This window comes from Chenopodium album, chromosome 26 (genome assembly GCF_948465745.1).
Source record: "Chenopodium album chromosome 26, dcCheAlbu1.1, whole genome shotgun sequence".
Taxonomy (NCBI): Eukaryota; Viridiplantae; Streptophyta; class Magnoliopsida; order Caryophyllales; family Amaranthaceae; genus Chenopodium; species Chenopodium album.
This window is the reverse complement of record NC_137859.1, coordinates 1,046,351-1,067,559: the sequence shown is the minus strand read 5'-3', so window position 1 is coordinate 1,067,559 and position 21,209 is coordinate 1,046,351. Positions and strand designations below refer to the sequence as shown.

The 21,209-nt window shown below is 33.6% G+C and overlaps 2 protein-coding genes across 2 annotated transcripts; both read right to left on the bottom strand.

Moving 5' to 3' along the window:
* Positions 1 to 3,270: 3,270 nt before the first annotated feature.
* LOC145616359 (trans-cinnamate 4-monooxygenase-like) lies at positions 3,271 to 8,904 on the bottom strand. Its single transcript, XM_081671070.1, has 3 exons — positions 8,003 to 8,904; positions 5,911 to 6,044; positions 3,271 to 4,108 (listed from the first exon to the last, which is right to left on the bottom strand). Exons 1-3 carry the CDS (start codon positions 8,785 to 8,787, stop codon positions 3,513 to 3,515), a joined length of 1,515 nt encoding a protein of 504 aa, XP_081527196.1. The 5' UTR covers positions 8,788 to 8,904; the 3' UTR covers positions 3,271 to 3,512.
* Positions 8,905 to 13,279: 4,375 nt separating this feature from the next.
* On the bottom strand, positions 13,280 to 19,780 carry LOC145617692 (protein NETWORKED 4A-like). Its single transcript, XM_081672431.1, has 5 exons — positions 19,585 to 19,780; positions 17,137 to 17,221; positions 16,555 to 16,663; positions 13,871 to 15,819; positions 13,280 to 13,768 (listed from the first exon to the last, which is right to left on the bottom strand). The coding sequence occupies exons 2-4, from the start codon at positions 17,149 to 17,151 to the stop codon at positions 14,168 to 14,170; spliced, it is 1,776 nt and encodes a 591-aa protein (XP_081528557.1). The 5' UTR covers positions 17,152 to 17,221; positions 19,585 to 19,780; the 3' UTR covers positions 13,280 to 13,768; positions 13,871 to 14,167.
* Positions 19,781 to 21,209: the final 1,429 nt, after the last annotated feature.

The window sequence follows — 21,209 nt, the reverse complement described above, 5'->3', positions numbered from 1 at the left end:
AAAGAATACCTAAAGATCATTTTTAAGTTTTCGTACATTTCAGGTTTTCTTGAAAGGACTTTTATCCTCAACATTTTCTGCGTACATTTAAAATAGTTTTAGAAATTAAATTAAAACTGATGTAGAGGGAAATACTCACTTATATGAATATAATGTATATGAGTATCCATATTCATACTCACTATACTCCGTATCACATTTTTTTCTTTGTGTAGCTACATTACTTGAGTAGATGAACCAAGGAAAACGGAGGTACATACTAGTACATAATTTTTTTTATTTTTTTGAAGGTGAGGAAGTACATACATAATTAGCTTAGATTTGATTAAAAAATGTATAGCACATACACACTTATTCTATTAAATTATGTTGTTCCATGTGCTGAAATATGTGTCACATTGAATAACAAACTAGGTAAAACTTGAAACACACATGCATAGCATCTTCTAATTCGCATGTTTTATTACGAGTATTGATTTATGACATTATTAAATTAAAGGTTATACTTTTGTCACCGTAACCAAACAACTAAGAAAATATTACGGAGTCTTCTAAAAAAAATGGTATTAGGTTGAAAGACAACAAATAGCCAGACCATGTGACGTAGTTATTATTGTTTAAGCAATTATCCCCAATTGAACTTAATAAGGATGCACCACATTACTCCAAGTAACATTAGTGTAATTACACTATTATATTATTTGACAAAATTGAAAGTTATTTTAATAACCAATTTTATCTCTGTTCACTTCTTCTAATAGTGTTAAATATATAAAATATCGGAAAATATATCCTTCAATAGATAGATAAAATTATACTAATTTTTAGTATACTTTTCACTTTCTCTGATAGTCTGATACATATAAAGTACTAAAGTGAACAATATACGTTTAATATACTTCAATTCATTTATACGAAGTATATAATTAAGTTGGCAATATATGAAAATGTTATTGCATTGTGTGTACGTATAATATAATACAGTACTGTAATAATGATTCTTTTTCACAAGTTTATGAAGTATGGCATGATAAATGAAAATTTTAGCAATAATACTTCCTTTGTCCCACATTAGTTATAGCATTACTTATCACTTTAGTTGAGCTATTTATTGTTATTATTCTAATAGAAAAATAAATGTGATGGGAGTTAATAGGGTATGTAGATGTATGATATGATTATCTAAGAAAAAAAGTAGGCCAGTGCGAAAAAGTGACAGTAAATCCAATTTGATCACTAAGGTAAGAAATTAAAATTAATTATAGATAACCGGCGGTAATTAAGATAATACCAAATTAAACCTACCTAAACCACCACCATGAGCACCCAACCACCAAGCTTTGTTTGGTGGAGTTGGTGGGGAACTCACCTTGTAACTTTGAGGTCACAAATTCGAGCCTCACTAACTACAAAATGCTTGGGAGTAGGGGGATTCCCTTATCTCCCCCTCTACTCTCAAGCAATGACCAGTTTACTTAAATTCATTGCAATATTTTAACAGGGAATACAATACAATCATGCATGATTTGCTAATCAAATATATGTGTTGGTCCGATGTAAATTAAAAAATTAGTTATATGAAAACCAGATGAATCTTTAATTTTGCACCAACTCAAGATAAATGTCATACACTCGAATTGGCTAAGCTAGCCCTATTATTAGCAACATCGTGAGCTCATCACAACCCACAACCAAAACTAACCTAAGCTCATCCTCTACTTTCTTTCCTTTTCAATTCTCTTGTCTAGAACTTTGGTGATCAGATCAACTAGATTAAATTTGATCTTGACATACATGGTCAACCACCACCCTAGAAGATGGTCCATTATTAATTTGTCTCCCCTTTATTACTCTTTCAATCATTAGACAATTCAAAAATGATTGCTGAGCAACAACACAAAAGTAATGGTGGGAAAAGAAAGGAAAGATGATGTACAAGTAGTGTAGGAAGGGGAGAGTAAGCAAGTCTTAAGGGTAATCAAGACAAGGTTTCTTAGTGAAATGAATGAGAATTTAGATGGTAGCTAGGGCGATGATTTATTTTTGGTGTTCCACCCGATTCACCCTTTGGGCTAATTTGGATTTGGGGATCAGTTTTGGGTGGTTAGGTTCCAGTTCCCTCCTAATTGTTGTTGTGGGGATCAACCACAGGTCCTCCCTACCAAGTGTAGTCCCAATCACCACTACACCAACATTCAATTGGTAGGGCGATGATTTTTTGGTACTGAATTTGTTATTATGAGATTAACAACTCATATTAGGGTAAAATATTAAGCTCGATCACTTCAAATATAATGTTTTATTGTAAATATATATAATTGATACAAGTGAGTGTGCTTGTTATTTAGCTATATGAGTGAAAGAAGATTAGATAAAGAGATAGAAAGAAATCAAAGAATGTGGGGGTAGGAGAGGGGCACATATATTGATATATATTAATGCAAAGATAGAGGGTACCTGCATGTTGGAGAGAAAAATATGGGTGAGGATTGTATTTTATCAGTATTATTTAAACACTTTTAATACAATCATAAATTACTTATGGTCCATTAAACTGCTTGTTGATATTAAATGACCAAATTGTTGTATCACTTGTATGCATGGTATAAACTTTATCTTTTAGAATATTACAAAATATGATGATATAGGTTGGGCTTCTAAACCAATAACAAGTACCCCGTATGTGATTAGAATGCGTTATTTGGGTGTTGAAATGGGGTGATAGTATGTTGAGAATTAATTAGGGGTTCAAGCGAAGTAACGAGGATTGAAAAAAAATTTATCGCGTAATTTTAGTAGAAGAAAACATGTATGGAAAGAAATAACAAAAAGGGATCAAATAAATATGTCACCAAACATGGTATCTACTTTGAGGCTTAAATTTCATGTATTGTCCTTGTTTTTTTTTTTTTTTTTTTTTTTTTGACAAAAGTATTGTCCTTGTTGCTTAATTGAGTTTAAATAGTTTGAGGTAGTATATAACAAAAGAATTTTTTTTGCATCCGTTCATGGCCTATAATATGAAGTGTAATTTAGATAAGTTATTTTCATACAATTATTATTATGTTTCAAATATGGAGAGCTTAGATAAAAAGAACGCATCCTTAATTAAAGTTGCAAAGTATTATGATCCTAAGCCAAATCTGCAACCTATTTGGTATAAAAAGAAATTTGCAAAATGTTGAATTGCACTCTATGAATGAAGAAACAAACAAAGCCCAATAAGAGTTTTAGAAGCAGAGATGATAATTTGAGAGTCATATAGAAAGGTATACAATCGCATAAACTATGATATTTCATGCTTGAAAATTCTTGTTCTTGTCACATACACATTCTGTAATCAAAATAAAAATAAATAATAACAGCACTTGGACTAATTAACAAAACAAGAGTGCCAAAATCAAAGAAGAAAGATCGAAATGTTCTGAGATCGAAATTCGAATTCAACTGTGAAAGTACAGAGATAAAAAAGATCAGAGCAAAAAGATTATTTTGCTAAAAGTTGGTTATATTTAGTTCCTTGGCTTAAGTACGATGGTTGAGTGCTTAAGGATGTGCAGACTGAATTGACCACCTTTCTCGGTGGTGTCGAGCTTAGACTGACCGGGTGGTGGCAAAAGCTCGAAGTTTTGGACCAAACGACCAATAGTAATGCCGAGAATAGGGAGGGCAAGGATGATGCCAGGGCAACTCCTACGGCCAACTCCAAAGGGAAGGAACCTAAAGTCATTGCCATTGGCCTCGACCTTAGACTCCTCCTCTAAGAACCTCTCGGGCCTGTACTCCTCAGGGTTCTTCCAGTGGGCGGGGTTGTTAGCCAACCACCACGCGTTCACTAGGATCTTGCTCTCTGCAGGAATGTCATAGCTGCCAAGCTTGGCATCGTGCAAGTTCATGTGGGGGACGAGGAGGGGAATGGCCATACGTAGCCTTAGGGTCTCCTTGATCACGGCGTTTAGGTATGGCAACTTGTGCATGTCTGGCTCGGTAATTTGGTTACCCTTGCCTAATACGGTGTCTAGCTCGTCCCTTAGCTTCCTCTGGATCTCTGGGTGGTTGACCAACTCGGCTATTCCCCATTCGATCGACCACAATGTTGTCTCAATAGCTGCACAAATTCAAATTTCAATTGAATTAGTAACATTCAAACTTGTAACAATATTATAGAATTGCACCATAACATAGTAACATATGTATATGACCAATTGAACATTATATTATAAATATATAATAAAGTTTTTATTAAAAGCCACCTCTATCATTTTCAGTGGGGTTGGTAGCTCCACTGTTCTTAATTTTTTATTATTTTTTTTATAGTGATGGGAGTTGGCAAGTCATACAATGGTGTCTACTTTTACACGCTAGATAATTCATAATATTGTACACCAATATCCGAAAAAGACGATCATAAGAATTGTAGACTTGGTATGATCACTTGTTTTATTTTAATTACACTTGGTAGATCAATTGTTTTATTTAAATGGTTACGCTTAGAGGTGGTTATTGGACAGGGTAGTTCAATGATAACAGGGTCAGGGCCAAGCTTATAGGGCTTTTAATGAACAGGGCCCTTATTGGGTAGGGTTAATATAGGGCCAACATGTGTTTCCCAATTTAGTTGATAAAGAAAATACATAATGTAAAAATAATTATATAAATTAATTTGTATTCATATGTATTTAATAATGGCTTTGTCCAATATTTATTTTAATTGATATTTTGTAGGCCCGCCCATTATCGACCCGCGACCCGCATTGGCCCGACCCTATATTGACCCTATAAAATGTGACCCTCTTTGACCCTGACCCGCAACCGACCCGCACCGACCATGACCCGACCCGCCCAATAACCAGGTCTAGTTACGCTTTACTCGGTATCATTTATTAAAAATAACGTGATATGTGATCATTAATAAGAGTGACAAAAACCATGAAATTTGGAAAGAAAGAATATTGAAGGGGAATTTGGAATGATTAAGATTTTTTTTTTTTTTTTTTTTTTGAACATTATAAAGCAAACAATCACAAAGAAAGTAATAATACTCCATAAATTTTAGAAAATCACAAGCTATATATCAAAATTAAGAGAGGAGTATTAGAGTATAAAACCCTTGTAAAACTAAAAACACCAATTCAAACTCGGTAAAAGTTAAAATTCACTTTTAGCGTTAATATGAATAACTCCTTCCCATTTTACTTGGATCATTAAATTGAAATAGATGGAGTACCAATTCACTATTTTTAATATTATCTCAATTTCTTGGAAAGATGAAAAGATGTGAAATAGGATAGATCAACTACAAACTCAAAGAGGAAAAAGTTAAGGTATGGGCATCATGATTCACAATAACGACTGGAGGATGTGTAGTAGCCAGTAGGTGAGCTAAAAATTTACCACCAAACGTGGGCGATTGGGTCAAATTCAACCCAATCCCAACATAGTTGAATTTGTCAACCCGTGCCAAACTTAACTTATCGTGGGCTCCTACGATCTCAATGATAAGCGTACTATTGCCTAAATATTCTAACTTGCAATCGGGGGATTACCCAGCCTGCCTCTTAGACGCATGTGCGACATATGTCATGTGTACGAGTAATAGGCGTGTGTACTACATGTGCCAAACAACTACGGGATTGTTTGGTACTCGTGGTTTTCAGTTTTTTGTTTTTAAAATCAAATGATATATGTCATATAATAAATTAAAAATTAGTCAAATTTATTAAAATCATGATAAATTTGAAAATTGACAACAGAAAAGTGGAAACACCTTTTGTTGTTTCTTGTTTTTGGTTTAAAAAAAAAACAGAAAACTAAAAATAAAAAACGATGCCAAACAACCCCGTGCACGATTATAAATGAGCCAATGTAGTTTAGGGGGAGAAAAATAAGGATTTTAAGTTCATTACTTACCAGCAACATTGATGTTCTCAACAATGTAAAGGACATTGTCTTCATTGATTTCTCCCTTTTCTTGTGCTTCCAGAATGTGATCAATGGCACATTTAAGGTCATTGTTGCTTGGTGCCTTTGTACTTGCTAGTTTCCTGAAATGTATCAATAAATATTGATTTAATCATTTAAACAATTATTGAAGTTAATTTTTGTCCTAGAAAAGTTATGATTCAATTAGTAATTCATAGAAGTAACATTTAATTTCACGTCTAAAAAATGCCATTCACATGTTTAACGAAAATGATCGCAAGAAAACTAGACTTTTGCCGACAATAGTACCTTTGTGAGAAAGACTATTTCCATCATACACTCAAGTGTACTATACATCTAGTGTTAATCCGTAAGTTGTTTAGCTACTTAGGGCCTGTTCATATTTACTGAATTGAGCTGAACTGAACTGAACTGAACTGATTGAAGCTGAACTGAACTGAACTGATTGGAACTGAACTGAACTGAACTGAACTGAGCTGAAATGAATATTTTATGTGAGAGGGAAATTAAGAGCTGAACTGAACTGAACTGAACTGATTGGAGCTGAACTGACTGAACTGATTGGAGCTGAACTGAACTGAACTGAAATTAAGTAAATGTGAACAAGCCCTTAGTCTACTGATTGGTACTCGTTTGTTTTTTTGGCACAGCTAAACATTTTCCTCGCATGTACCGCCGCCTCTACCAAGTCATCACAAATAGTGAATATACATATACCCCGGATGTATCATGTGGGCAGGCATTATTAAAAGAATCTTGTTCATTATTAGGTGAGCATATGCTCATCTTCAATTAAGGCAATTTGTTTCAACACTATACTAAAAGTCATGAAAATGTCATTTTTAATCCATCTATATACTCTGTACTGTAGGGTCACTTAGCATGTTTTTTAATTTTAATACTTCATACTACATAGTAGCGTAGCACTAATGTTAATGTTAATGTTAATGTTAACGCTAATGTAATGCTAAATTGCCAATATGTACAATTTATTACTCATACTAATCACTCTTTATGATTTTCATTAGTTAGATTGTACGAAATATTTGGTTAAAGACTTGAGGATTGAGATCGAACCCCTTATAGTTTAATTTACACACAAAATGACATAATACTACTCGTATGTATTAATGTGACATTTTTTTTTTCCGATGAAGAAAATGTCTGACAAATATTTAATTTAGAAGGCTAAAGATAAAATTCTACGTTATGACTTGTATTCTACCTACGGATAAGGAAAAGGATCACCAAGTTTCGTCAGCTATGATGTCATAACATTGGAAATTACTAAAGTAAATCACAGATAATTAAAAGTTGTAAAACTCGTAGTAAAATCCAAAAGACAGATCAGATATACTCGGCCACATGTAACATCTCTTTCACTAAAAGGTTAAATTCTACGAATTCTACTTAAAAAAAAAAAAAAGGTTAAATTCTAGGACGGTAAGATTTGTCTGCTACTATCAGTCAGAGACACTTGTACGAAAACTACCTACAGTAACTGAATTCGAAGATCTAACTAATTACAAAATAGTCGAGCTCGTTTAACTCGCAATTATAAGATGATTAATCTACTAAAAATGTTATTCATTTCATCTTGATCTTTAATACTACCTTTGATTCTTATTACTCGCAAAAAAGAAATATTTTATATCTCATAAATAATACCTCTTTGCTGCGAGTAATAAAATTGAAGGTAGTGTAATATTAGTAGGTAAACGAGACTCTACTAATGAAAACAAGTAAAATGAAACCGAGAAAGTAATGGATTTTAAAGGCTCAAACTCGATCATTAAGTTAAGTTGAAAAACTCTCTTAATCAGTTAAACCAAAAAAAGGAGTGGACTAGCTAAAAATACTCGTAAAAGTCAAATTAAGACAACCAACTATTTCGTCCCATCAAAATGAACACAAAATCAATTATAATTCCAACAAATAAAACAAATCCCAACAAAACAAAATCAATTTCAATTCAATCCACCAAAAGCAAGCAGTAATAAAACAGTCATAATAAAAAAGAAAGAAAGAAAGAAAGCAATTAAAGAAGAGAAAAACTTACTTTCGTTCATCAACAAAGTAATCCTTAAAAAGCTGCAACCTCTTCTCCTTAACTTGTTTACACAACTTCAAATAACCCCTGAGAAAAGGTCTCAAAATTGGGATAAAATCACCATAATTATACTCAAAACTTTGAGCCAAACGACTCCTCTCCCCATTCAACGCCTTAAGCTTGTTAAACAACTCATCATCCTCGCTCTCAAATCTTCGATCAAACATAATTCTGTACATATTATTGTACATCATAAGTTGTAACCGTTTTCTCAAAACAATACCACTGGTTGCAGCCTCAGGATTCTTCTTTACATCCTCGACTACAGCCGCGGCCTCTGCCTCCCACCCGAACCTATATTGCTGAACAACCTTGTTGGTAAAAAACGGTACCGTCATTATCCTCCTCATCTTCCTCCAGTGTTCGCCGTACACGGTGAACACCATGTCTTGACCCTTCCCGGTGAAGATGTCAAACACGACGTTTCGGGTTCGTGACCCGAACTCGACACCTTGGGTGTGGAGAACATCTTTGGCTAATTCGGGGGACGAAACCACGACTAAGTTTCTTTGACCCATTCTCAATAGAAAAATGTCACCGAATTTCTTGGCAAGACCGGTTAGGTTCTTGTGGTTCAAGTCATCCCCGACCTGTAACCAGTTCCCGAAAATGGGAACTGGGATTGGGCCGGGGGGAAGCTTGAACTTCCTACCTTTTAACTTTGAGATCACAATCGCGACTATTATTGCGAAGAATATCGCATACAATGCCTTCTGGAGTAGAAGGAGATCCATATTTCTCTCCTCTTTTTGCCCCGGGCCACCAAAATATTATTACTGATTTGTTTTGGTTTGGTTTTTTGTAAAATGAGAATGAACAACCAAATGAAAAGTGGGTTGAAATTGAAATGTGAGTTGAGTAGATGGAACGTTATTTATAGAGAGGATTAATGTTATGTGGGACCAAATTTGATGAAAAAATTAATTTTGATGGAACTTAGGATAAGAAAAATAAATAAATAAATAAAAGAGGGGGTTAGTTAGGTGAGAGAAAAAAGGCGCGTGAGAAGAAGGGAAAGTGGGGGTGGGTGGGTGAACCATAGTTGAGTTGAGCTGACTTAACGGCGTTATAATAAACGGCGTTAATAAATAACGGAGTTGTAGTTGTAGTTGTAGTTGAGTGAGTGAGTTATATGGGTAGGAGAGGATTGACGTGGTTGTGTGGTGAATCAGAAGAGTGAGACGGGAGTAGGTGAGCGGGTTGGTGAGCATAAGAAAAGGCTCTTATTTTTTCAACACTAAATTAATTTTATTTAAAAGAATATATTTTATTCATTTTTTTTTATGGAGTTTGTTTTATTTTCATTCAAGGAGAAAATACCAAAAATGGGAGTAGATGATCTTCATTAAATGACATGCATGGTAACGGATGGTTTGGTTCTATTTACTTTGATTTCTGATTGTCAGTCACAAAATTTTATGTGATTTGATATGACTAAAGCATGAATCATGCCTTTGTCGGGAATTGATTTTGGCACACCCTAAATTGATTTAGGTACACCCCTATGTGAGAAGAGCATAGAAAACTGTGCACTCACATCGGGGTGTGCCAAAATCATTTTAGGGTGTGCCAAAATCACTTCCCCCTTTATCTCTTAAAAATTGCTCTATTGTGATTTTTTGTAGTCAATTTTAAAAATTTGACCATAATTTTCCCTAAATTATAACTTGGAATTTGAGGAGTATTAGATTTTGGAAATATGTTTTGCTCGTGATTGTCCTATAGGGTGGATTCGAGTTCACTCTGGCAGGACAAGGTGAACAAGGAAAGCTACATAGTTATTCATTTGAGGGATATCAGACTCTTTGTTGGCGCAGGTCAAACCACACGGAAGGAGTTACAACTTTTGTAATACCCAGTTGCAGGTGGCAAGAGTAAAATTTGCAAGCGACACTAAATGCTTAAATCGGTTGTTACCCTTTTGCAATTTGTTATTTGGAGTACTATATCCATCCATGGTTTATGTATATATGTCGGGTTTGTTAGGTTATTATATCATGCAAGTTCCTTGAGAAAATAATTTGTCTAACAATCTATATACGTCGATGATCTAGATTTGATTACACCAACTGATAGCATGCCTTAAGTCGATAATGCTCATTTGTGAGTGTTAAGCTAGGCTCTCTAGGGTCAGGGTGCATTTTGGTTCAAGGAGGAATGTATAGGCTCACACTTGAAGTGGAGATTGTCATTTGCAAGTGTGCATATGATAGTTCCGCATTGAAAAATAAAGCAAAGTACTTTCATCTTATAACCCAAACAAACTACTCCTCTTATTGTCAATTGATTTTAGGATGAAACCTCACTTTGAGCACTTGTAGTAGACTTATGAGCTATTCTCCTTTGTCTCACCTCCATTTGTTATTATAGATTTGAGTTATTTGAAATTTAGATTTGCATTATTTGAAATTTTCTAAACAAAATTGACTAATTGGCTCCATACAAAACTATAACCTTGATTTTGGCCCCTATTGAATTATTTCTAGATCCGTCACTGCAGAGTCACATGCATAAAAATGGGGTCACTTGAGCCCATTTATATAAATATAGATGGTGGATTCAGTTTTAGAATTTATGGTCGACTTATTTCAAAACTTATATCAAGACTTGTTTCAAAACTTATACCGAGACTTGTTTCAAATTCTACAACTGAAGAATTCGAGAAAATGTACTTGTTGGCACGATCCAGAAGAAGAGTTCTAAAACTTAAAGTAACGCATTATTTAGGAGAGTTGCATTTTTTTGTAATTATTTAGTTAATTTGGGTTGAAACCACACATTATTGGGTAGAAATGTAGAATGGACAATTAATGTTAATTTTATTATTGTACTTCGTATTATCCTATTTCTTATTGTGACACAATTCTATTTGTATTACTTAGGAAACTATGTTTTAGTTTTGACTTTAATGTTAGATAAGTAATTTTGTAATGCAACACTTAATTATTTATTCACACTTCACATGCACTCCACGTCTCCACGTTGGCCACGTCTCTACCCTCATCGGTCAACGTAGTGCCCCTCACTCTTTTTCATTCCCAAATTGATAATGTGAGCAAGTAACTAATTAAGTATAAATACCCTATCGATCAATTGATCAACTTGTGAGTATTATTACAATGCACATGACAATTTGTTCAATTTGTTAGACTACTATAATATATTCCGTACCGATAATGTACAACATTATTAATATCACGACGTCAAATTCATAACCCTCTCCTTCCTAAAATCCTAATTTATAAAGGTAAATTAGCTTTCCTTCAAAAAAAAAAAAAGGTAAACTAGTTTAACTCATCATATTAGCCGAATCATTCATTTTATCTTGTGATATAATTTAATTAGATGAATTTCATTTCAAATTAAGTTACATGTAGCTGAATTAAATTCAGGTCAAAATTTGTGACACAATACTAATGTTGTCTTTTATAATAAAAATTCTTATTTTATTTGAAAGTAACCATTTAAATTACGGAGTAGAACGAATTACAATATATTATGAGTTTATGTCCTCATCTATTACCTATAGACGAACACATTAATTTTGTCCTTTAGATAAAAATAATATTTGTAATTTTTTTTTTTCGATTTATAGGGATTGACTAGTTAAACAAGAAAAATGAAAAAAAAAAAAAACATTATCTTTTAAAAGACACAGTAGTACGGAGTAATAAACACATAATAAAAATGAAATTCAAACCTAACTCATCATCAAAAACTTCAAGTTTCCTAATTGAAAACGACAATAATGGGTAAAAAATAAGCATAGACAAAATACATAGGAAAAGTTTTAGTGAGATTTATTTTTTGGTTTCTTTAATCTTACCTACCACCGTTAATAGTGACATGCATGAAGAATTGGAGAGACATCCAAACACATTTCTTTATTTATTTCATGATCAATTTTTGGTTATAAAGCCAATTCAATATAATATATAATGTATATGTAGTCCCACTAAATCGATTTTCAATAGTTTAATGAGTGAACCTTTTCTCCTACCACCGTGTTAACCCAAGTTCACTAGTCAACTTAAGCCATCGCATTCTTGTACATTTCATACTTTAACTATGATGAATGATTCTCCTTTAAAGCTCCCAAGTTCCAACTTTGAAATTATTGAATATACTCTCTGTCCCGAATTTAAATTCATTTTGTTTTTTTTTTTTAGAATTTAAAGTGAAACCTTACTTATTGAAAGGAGAAAAAAATCGTGTTTTTGTACTTGTATTTCCTCATGTCTAACTTGTTTATATGACCTTAGATGTCACACGACCTTACCCAGTGCCAAAAACCAAAAAGGTCAGGGCTATAATTGAATAGTATTCCATATGATGGAGTCCAAATTTGGAAAAATAACGATAATGTTAGATGAATATTGATATACAAAGTACTCCTTATTACTTAAGTCCTTGTATAAAAACATACTTCCTTGGGTCCTTTACTAAATGTCCAATTTTCATATTTTACAGTTTTTAATGCAAATGAAGAAGAACAAAATTATATATGTACATTGAAAATAATTATAAAGAGTATGCTCCATATTTTGTTTTCTAGTAAAGACATAATGAAAATGCATTTGATTTGCTTTGTTTGTTATTACATGTAGACACCAACTTTAGAGGGTATTTAGAGAACATACGTTATTAAATAAATTATAAAATTAGTTTCTGTAATTTTCAAATAAATTTTTGTAGGAATTTTAAAATGATGTACTAGTACTTCGTTAAAAGAATGACGTCATCACAACATCAGCCAATAAAGTTTAAGCTTCGTCACCGAGCCATCACGTGCGCACTACTAAGGTGGTTGTATCAAAATGACTTTGTATGAAAAATATTTGACATGTCTTAGCCTGAAATTGGAATTCATCGCCCATTTTAAATTGTGTTTACCTCGTGCGAAATAAACAGGCAACATAATATATACGGGTTATGGTATGATTTATGGTCAAATTTCAAAGCCAGACAATCTCCCACCAACGTAGAATGTGAGCTCGTCAAGCTACGACTTTCCGTGCACCACACAATCTTAAGGTTGTAGGATTAAGGGTATGTTCTATTCACCGTATTTTCACTTATTTCAGGTTTAATAAGTTCAGTTTAGTTCAGATTAGATAAAATAAGTTACGATAAGGGTTGCTCAAGTTTAAATTATAATTAAAATAAGTTTTGACAAGTTTAGATAAGTAAAAATCAGGTGAATAAAACACATCCTAAATCAGGACAAATTCTTTAAGGGGTTCTTCTAGCCCATTAATCCAGGCCGGTTTGTTATAACGTTCTGAGTCTTCTTCTCATATTAAAAAAAATGGAAAAAAAAAAGAAAAGAAAAGAAAGAAGCTAAAGCTTCTCATGGAATGTTCATGTACTCTTCCACACATTAACACACCAAATAGGGAGATGCACGGCAGGGCACCGGGCGCGAACCATTTCTATTCATGTTATGTCAACGTTCATAAACATATGTGTTTATACAAGGTACATCAATCTCACACAACAAAGTACCTCCATTTAAAAACAGGAGCAAACCAGAGAAAGTAGATGAAAATATACAGTGTTGATGTTCAATGTGCAGCAATAAGGTTATTGTCAAACTATATAATTGCCGAGGCTCCAAACGAACGAGACCAGCTCTACAGCCTCCATCGGTGGGTATGGACCTGCACAGCTCCACTTCACCTCTCAGAAATTCAGAGTACAAAGAGTAAAAACATCCTGTAAGATGAAACAAATTTAATTCAAGGTCTGTCCAAAAAATTAAATACGAAGTACTTAGTATTAAACACCCGAAAGTACCAGTGACAAAGAATCACCAACCTTATATAGTTAAATGAGTAAAAGCTGCTGTTTTCCTTAAGTGTCCACGCTAAACTGAGTTTGATCAAGATGACGGTCAGCAAGCTGGCCGTGACTACCCTAACAGGTGAGCATGCTCATGACAAGTTCTGATTCTTCAAACCCAACAAGAAAGGAACAAGAAGAAAACCAAAACCGATTCCTTGATGATATATGTACACGAATCAGTGAAGAAATGGTAATCCATCTTATATATCTATATGCAAACCCTCAGGAAAAAAGAGGCCTTCACATCTCTATCCAGGAAAGAAAAACTTATTAAGATGCAAAAGCATGAAGCTGCTTGAACCCTGTGACAGTTTGTCGAAGGTGCTGGTAATTATTCCTGTAATGCTCAAGGGAAAAACATAGCTGTCTGATTGCCTCCCTTTTTCCTTCAGCGGTTTCCAACATCGAGGCTTTCTGTCTCTCAACCTCTTCTCGCAGTTCCTCGACTTTTGAGTTTAAAACCTTCACCACTATACTTGTTTCGTCCTTTTCAGCAACCAGCTGCTGCAGACGCTTTTCCATTTCAGCAATTTGGTCATTTCTTGCACTCAGTTCAGTGTTGAGCTCATCTTTTTCACTTGATAGATTTTCATATTTTAGCTTGTATGCATCAAGGTCACTTTCCAGCATTTCTAGCCTATGTGTCTTATCAGTAATATCCGCTTTCAAGTGTTCAATTTCATCATTTAATTTTTTCTCCAGTGCCCCATGCTGGGTTTCCAGAGAATGACAATTCATTTCCCATTCCCTAAGCTTCTCTTCCAAGCGAGTCTTTTCGTCAGTCAATCTAGTTATTTCAGCATGGAGCTGATACTTACGATTAGCATCAGAGATCACTTCTTTCAAATCCCGAACCTCATTTTCCCGATCTGTTAAACTAGTTTTGTACCTTGCAATCCTTTCTTGCAACTTGGCTGCCTGTCGTTTCTCAGATTCAATCTTTGCTTTCCATGTAGCAGCTTCCTTCTGAGCCATTTTAAGCAGATCCTGCATTTTCCGTATGTTGTCGGAAGAATCCTTGTTCTCTTTTCTTAAATGTGCCATCTCTTTGTCTAAAGCTTGAAGTCTCCCCTTTGTGATTCTCAACTCTTCAGATAATGTCCGGATCTTCTGTTCAGGTTGAGAAACATCTACTTCTAGTACATTACTTTCACCCGTTTCCAGCTCAAACTTTTCTGTGGAAACACTATTTTCCACCCCAGGATACTCGTTTAGCGAATTGCTGGTAAATTTCAGGAGTTCTATTTTCAAGTTAGCAATTTCTTCCTCTGATTGGTAGATTTTAAGCCTTGCCATTTTCAATTCGTCTTCATAATCTGCAATTTTAGAATGCACATCATCAAAATTGCCACTACTGATTTTCCTCAAGGATCCATTACGATTCTCATGCTGCTGCACCTGCATCTTCTCCACATCACAACTCTCAGTTTCTGATTCCAAAGGCCTTGACTGCACCTCCTCTTCACCAGTGTTCACTGATATTCCAGTGTAGCTGTATAAAGAGGACACATCAGATTCTGAAAATTCTGTCTCAGAGTCTGATACTGAAGGTGTTTCATCTCCTTTTGCAGATCGATCATAGCCACTTTTCTTAGGGCCAAGAAAAAAGTCAAAGCCAGCAGCCCGAGGACCAGATTTTCGATGAATAAACTTTTGATCCTGAGGGGACCATATAGAAGTCACATCAGCACTGGCATCTGATCCAATGGACCCCTGAGACTGTAGGTCAGATGGAATGTTCTTCCGCACTTCTCCAGTCAAATGTTCATAACGCTCAGCCAGTGACTTGTACATCCGGTAGAACTCTTCTACATGAGATAGTAATTCAGGCCTCTTCTGATAATACATGTCAGCCTTCTTTGCTAACGAGTCTCCATCTCCTTCAATCAACTTTTGCATATGTTTGTAATGTCGCTCCATCTCTGCAGAAAAGGATTTAAGTCCTCATTAAAATTATCTCAAGACTCATCTGTTTGGAATTGTTTGGATAATTCACTGAACACAATACAGTAACACATCGATCAATTTTAGTTGATTTATCTATGTATACGAGGAGCATGCCATTGAGGTTATGCCTTAGAGGTTACATAACTGTGAATTGACATTAAAAAAGTAAAAGTATATACAAAGAAACTCAAAAGCATTAAGATGCTATAAGTCTTTCAAAAACACAAGCAAAAGCAGCCAAGTTAGCAAAAATATTTAAATGCAGTAATCAATTGCAAGATTGCAATCCGGCCATCCAAATATATTGACATCACAGTATCCAGCTAACATGTTTCCCATGACTGATTTCAGGAAAGCAAAAAAATATAAAAAGTTAAAAACACGAGGATGATAGCTCAAAAATCATTATCCCAAACCTCATGGTAGGGAAGGTTCGACATGGTGCTTGACTGCAAAGTGCAAAATAAGCCCTTCCCTAGCATTTCTCCTAAACCACATCAGTCTTGGGAATGGGCTGGTTGGCCTTCCACAATGCTACTAAATTACTGTCAGAGCATTGTATGCTGAGGCATAACTTTATACCACATAGGAAATTAGATTCTAAAACGCCAATGACTATATATCGTGTGGTAAATCAGCTGGTAGCAAACTAGATGGAAGACATGTGTGACAAAAGAAAACGCTTAAAGCCAAGTGCATAAGTTACTTACCCTCTAAATTTTCAGCAAGCCATTTTGTGTTCCTTCCAACATGGCTTTCCCACCACCAAGAACTTGATTTTCTTGATTCTGATCCTTTAAAAGGACTCTTTGAAGATACCTAAGATCGTTAACAAATCAATATCATGACTAGTCACATGCAAATTGGGTGGAGCTGTCATGAAAAATGTACACTGAAGAGTAAAACATACTCTTGGTCCCTTTTTTTTAAAAAAAATTTATTTCTTATTGACCAGACATTAGATATCTTGAAGGGTCCTCTCATAAATACAGTGTTTCACTTTCTAGTATCATGAAACACTAAGGTAGAGCGTAGGATGAAAACAATAGTTGAATTATCACGCTACCATAAAAATAATAATTATGTTGTAGATTCCCCTAATAGTAAATTACTAAGTGATTGAAGATGAGTGATACAGTAGCATAGGCAGAAAAGATAAACCTAATGTTGTACATCAAAGAGTTTTACAAGAAAAGAAAGCAAAGAAAAGGACCTTCACAATTAGGTAAGAGACAACCTGTTATTTTGACACAGCAAATCCAAATAAAAAACGAGAAAGTATAACTTCTTACCGATGAAGTTGCCATTTCTTTCAACTTGCTATCCTAGATAGAACAAGATCCAATAAAGGGGAAATGTGCTGTTGGAAATTTAAACCTGCAAACAGATTTAATAGCAGATAAGCATTCTAACTACTTAACACAGAAAGAGAGGGAGTAAGAAAGGAAAATATATAGGCTACATAGCTCCATCTCTTATAACACAAACAAAAAACAGCTCTTTTCATGTTATCAATCTTTAGTAAGCCCCTTTCACTATTACCAAGTTTCAACACTATCAATAGTTAGTAATTGAATACTAAGTAGTTTGTAATATGTATCATCAGCTTCTCAAAAATATTTTTCGAAAAATATTCCCACACGTGCACATTGTTGCAAATACAATTCTCATAACCTGAAGTGATATGCACTCTCAAAAGCATCATTATCAAAGAGAATTACAGTAAAAATTTTGCAGCACAAAGCTATATTGATGATATCACTAACAAAGAGCAGGGCTACAAACAACAAAACCAAAATTTGGCAAACACAAACTAAAATCAAAATCCCTCGGCAGCCACTGAAATAACCAAGAAAACAAAAGCAGATCAACATTCTTTCTATACCCTCACTAAAGGCAAGTTAAGAATTTGGTTATTTAAATTGATTCATTTAGCTATGGATATGGTGCTCTAGACATGCGCTTGTGATTGTGAGTCAATTTTTTTGTTAAAAAACATAAGCAAATGAGATCAAGGCTTCACAAACTTCAACTCAAAATCTAACATTTCAGCAATTAAGTGCACATAAACTAAAGATAATACTCTCATGATAGATTGTGTCTTTTTTGCTACTAATAAACAGGGAATAATCGAGCACACATATTCATTAGTTGTTTTCTACAAGGAAAAATACTGCCAAAATATTGTAAACCAAGCAAATGTCTTTTACTACCTAAAACACCCCATTTTTGGCAGGAAATAATAGTCTCGCGACTCTCACCTAAAGACTCAAGCACATAATGATTAGAAGAGTCTATTAGGTACAACCAAGAGTAGCTATTAACAACCTAGAAGACACACTGACACACACTAGTTAGACCCTTTGTTGTCTCCCTCAAATTTTCAACATATCACCTAATAATTTGCTGTAAATGGTTGCTGCACAAGTATAATTTTTTCTAACTCATTGGTATATGTACAACATTCAATTACTTTGACAATTTCCTTAGAATTCTCATTGTTGTCAACTCTTTAACATCTCAATGGCTGGTGCATGTCTAAAATCAAGCTTCTTACAAACATCAATATCCTTGTACAATGGCACACAAATGTTATTTCCATCCGATTATCCGGGGTCTCTACTAAGGCATTGACAGATAAATTCCCACATTATACAACATCCCCCTACTACCCCTTTCCATCACCCTTCCTCAGCCCGAAATCAATAGTGTAATCTAATACTAATGCAGTAATGTGACAACTAAATAAGGACGGATAGAGTAAATCGAGTAATAATATATTAATATAACGATTTACGAAAATAAACTATATAAGTATAATAGTGACAAGATAGAACACGTATAGAAGAGGTCCAATAAAACCAAGTAACGTCGCCAGCCGCAGGCGTAGGTGCAACTACATGTGTCATGCGTGGCCTCCAACAAGTAGCTAATGACCGTGTCAGTCCACAATTAGTGTTCAAATTACTCGATAATCAACAATTAAACTAATTTAATCTAATTCTATCTTAATGTATGATCTCTTTAACATTAACAAAAAAATAAAAGCGAAAGTATAAATTAATACATAAAATAAGAAAGCTCAATCAAGAAAAGAACGTGCGTAGTCAACCCAGTGAAATGCGATGGTTTCCTAGAATTTGTCAATGACAACTACCCCATAATTAATACAAGTATAAAATTTTTAAATTTTTTTTTTATTCATATTTCTGTGAAAAAAAAACCCGATCCCAGAAAAAAAAAAACTGGTAAATAAACAGGGTATGTTCAACTGTTCATCCAAAAAAAATGTTAAAGACAAAAACTTTTGTACTACAAATGTGAAAATTAAGAGCAGTGCAATTACAAAGACTATAAATTTAAGAAATTCAACTATTTTTAAGAATAAATTGGTAAATTCCCCTTATTTTTTTTAATCAAAATTGAAAAGAAACTACCCAAAATTTAAAAACCCTTTTTCCTAAAATATAGAACATTGTCTTAAAACCGCCCTAAAATCTAGAGGGTGATTCTAAAAAAGTGAAACAAAACCTGAAATTGCGAAATTAAATCATGAAGAAACATATAAATGTTGGGTATTTTTGGGATTATTATTATGTATATATAAATAAAAATAAATCCAAAAGGAAAGAAACAAAAAATCCAATAATTGTAATTATAATGACAAGAATAAGAAGTATAATGATAACAAAAAGAAGAGAAAAGTGCGGAAAAAATGATAATAAAAATAGAAAAAGAACCTGAAATAATTTCCAAAATCAGTTGGAAAGTAGTAATTGAAGAAGCATTTCTGATAGAAATTGGAGATAGAAAGTGAAGATCTTCTTCAATCAATTCAATTCAATTCAATTTTCAGAGGAAAGAGAGAGGAGAGAGAAAGAGAGAGAGGGTTCTGCGGTTAATCAGCTTTCCTTTTTGTAAAAACCTCTGTCACACTTTCTGAATTTGGCCCTGTCTTACGGAAAATTATACAAAAGTTTAAGATAATTAAGCCTCCTTTTTTTATTGGGTCAACTTTACTCGTTTTCCCCTCTTTCCCACCATTTTTTGTTGGTTTTTTTTCAAATCAACGAGTTATGAGTACTTCTTTTAGTCACGTCATTGTTTAATGTTTGCCTCATATCTTAACTTTTACGAGTGATTGTGAGTTATCAATAGGTAATAAAAATAACTTTTAAGTTAAGTGCTAACACATAATAAAAATAACAAAAGATTTTGTGTGAGACCGGACTCAATAACAAAAGGCCAACAAAAAGGAGTGGGGTAACTAAACCCGATCGCAAGGCCCGCGACACCAACTCTGCCTTAGTACTGCTTCTTCCTCCATTTTCTTGGATTGTTTTTCATTGTTGATACTCCGAAGAAGAAGGTTGAGCTTTGAAGATCGGCTTCCGAGTCTAGATCGAGAAACTACCGACTCTTTGATACTTCGACCTTTCTCTCTCCTACAACAACTAAAAATGAAGTTATATGAGAGAGAAAATCGGATCAAAAATCTGGTTTTTCATTTGATTTCTGAACTATTTACTTCATTATGCTTTCACCATTCGAATTTATTGATTCCAGAAAACTTGTTTTGTAAATAAATGTGAATGTTACCTAATATAGTTATGAAGAAATTGCATGCCTCATAAATGTTTAGCTTTCTTGTTATTTCAGAAGATAATGTCGGTGGGTACTCACATAATCATCAACTTCTCTCCCTTTTTGCTAAACCTAAAAACAAATGATGAATGAAGCTGTAAATGTCCTTCACATGTGTTAATATTCAAATATATGACACTAATATATATTCTTATACATGACGCTAATATTTTAATATCTGGCAATAATATTCTAATACATTACACTAATATTCTTATATCTGACAATAATATTCGTATACATGACACTAATATTTTAATATCTGACAATAATACTCTAATACATGACACTAATATTCTAATACATGACAATAATATTCTTATACATGACGCTAATATTCTTATACATGACATTAATATTTTAATATCTGACAATAATATTCTAATACATGACACTAATATTCTAATACATGACAATAATATTCTTATACATGACACTAATATTTTTATACATGACACTAATATTTTAATATCTGACAATAATATTCTAATACATGACACTAATATTCTTATACCTGACAATAATATTCTTATACATGACACTAATATTTTAATATTTGACAATAATATTCTAATACATGACACTAATATACTTATACCTGACAATAATATTCTTATATCTGATAATAATATTCTAATATCAAACCTTACAAGTTTACTATCATGCAAACATTAAAAGTTTAATGTCTGACATCAAAAGTTTTATATTTGACATTATAAGT

Excerpts from the sequence above, each read along its gene's own strand:
- LOC145616359 (XM_081671070.1), bottom strand. The coding sequence starts at position 8,787 with ATGGATCTCCTTCTACTCCAGAAGGCATTGTATGCGATATTCTTCGCA. Across the intron at positions 6,045-8,002 it reads TACTTTGTTGATGAACGAAA|GAAACTAGCAAGTACAAAGG; the intron begins GTAAGTTTTTCT and ends GATACATTTCAG. Across the intron at positions 4,109-5,910 it reads TGAGAACATCAATGTTGCTG|CTATTGAGACAACATTGTGG; the intron begins GTAAGTAATGAA and ends GAATTTGTGCAG.
- LOC145617692 (XM_081672431.1), bottom strand. Across the intron at positions 15,820-16,554 it reads GCTTGCTGAAAATTTAGAGG|AGATGGAGCGACATTACAAA; the intron begins GTAAGTAACTTA and ends CCTTTTCTGCAG.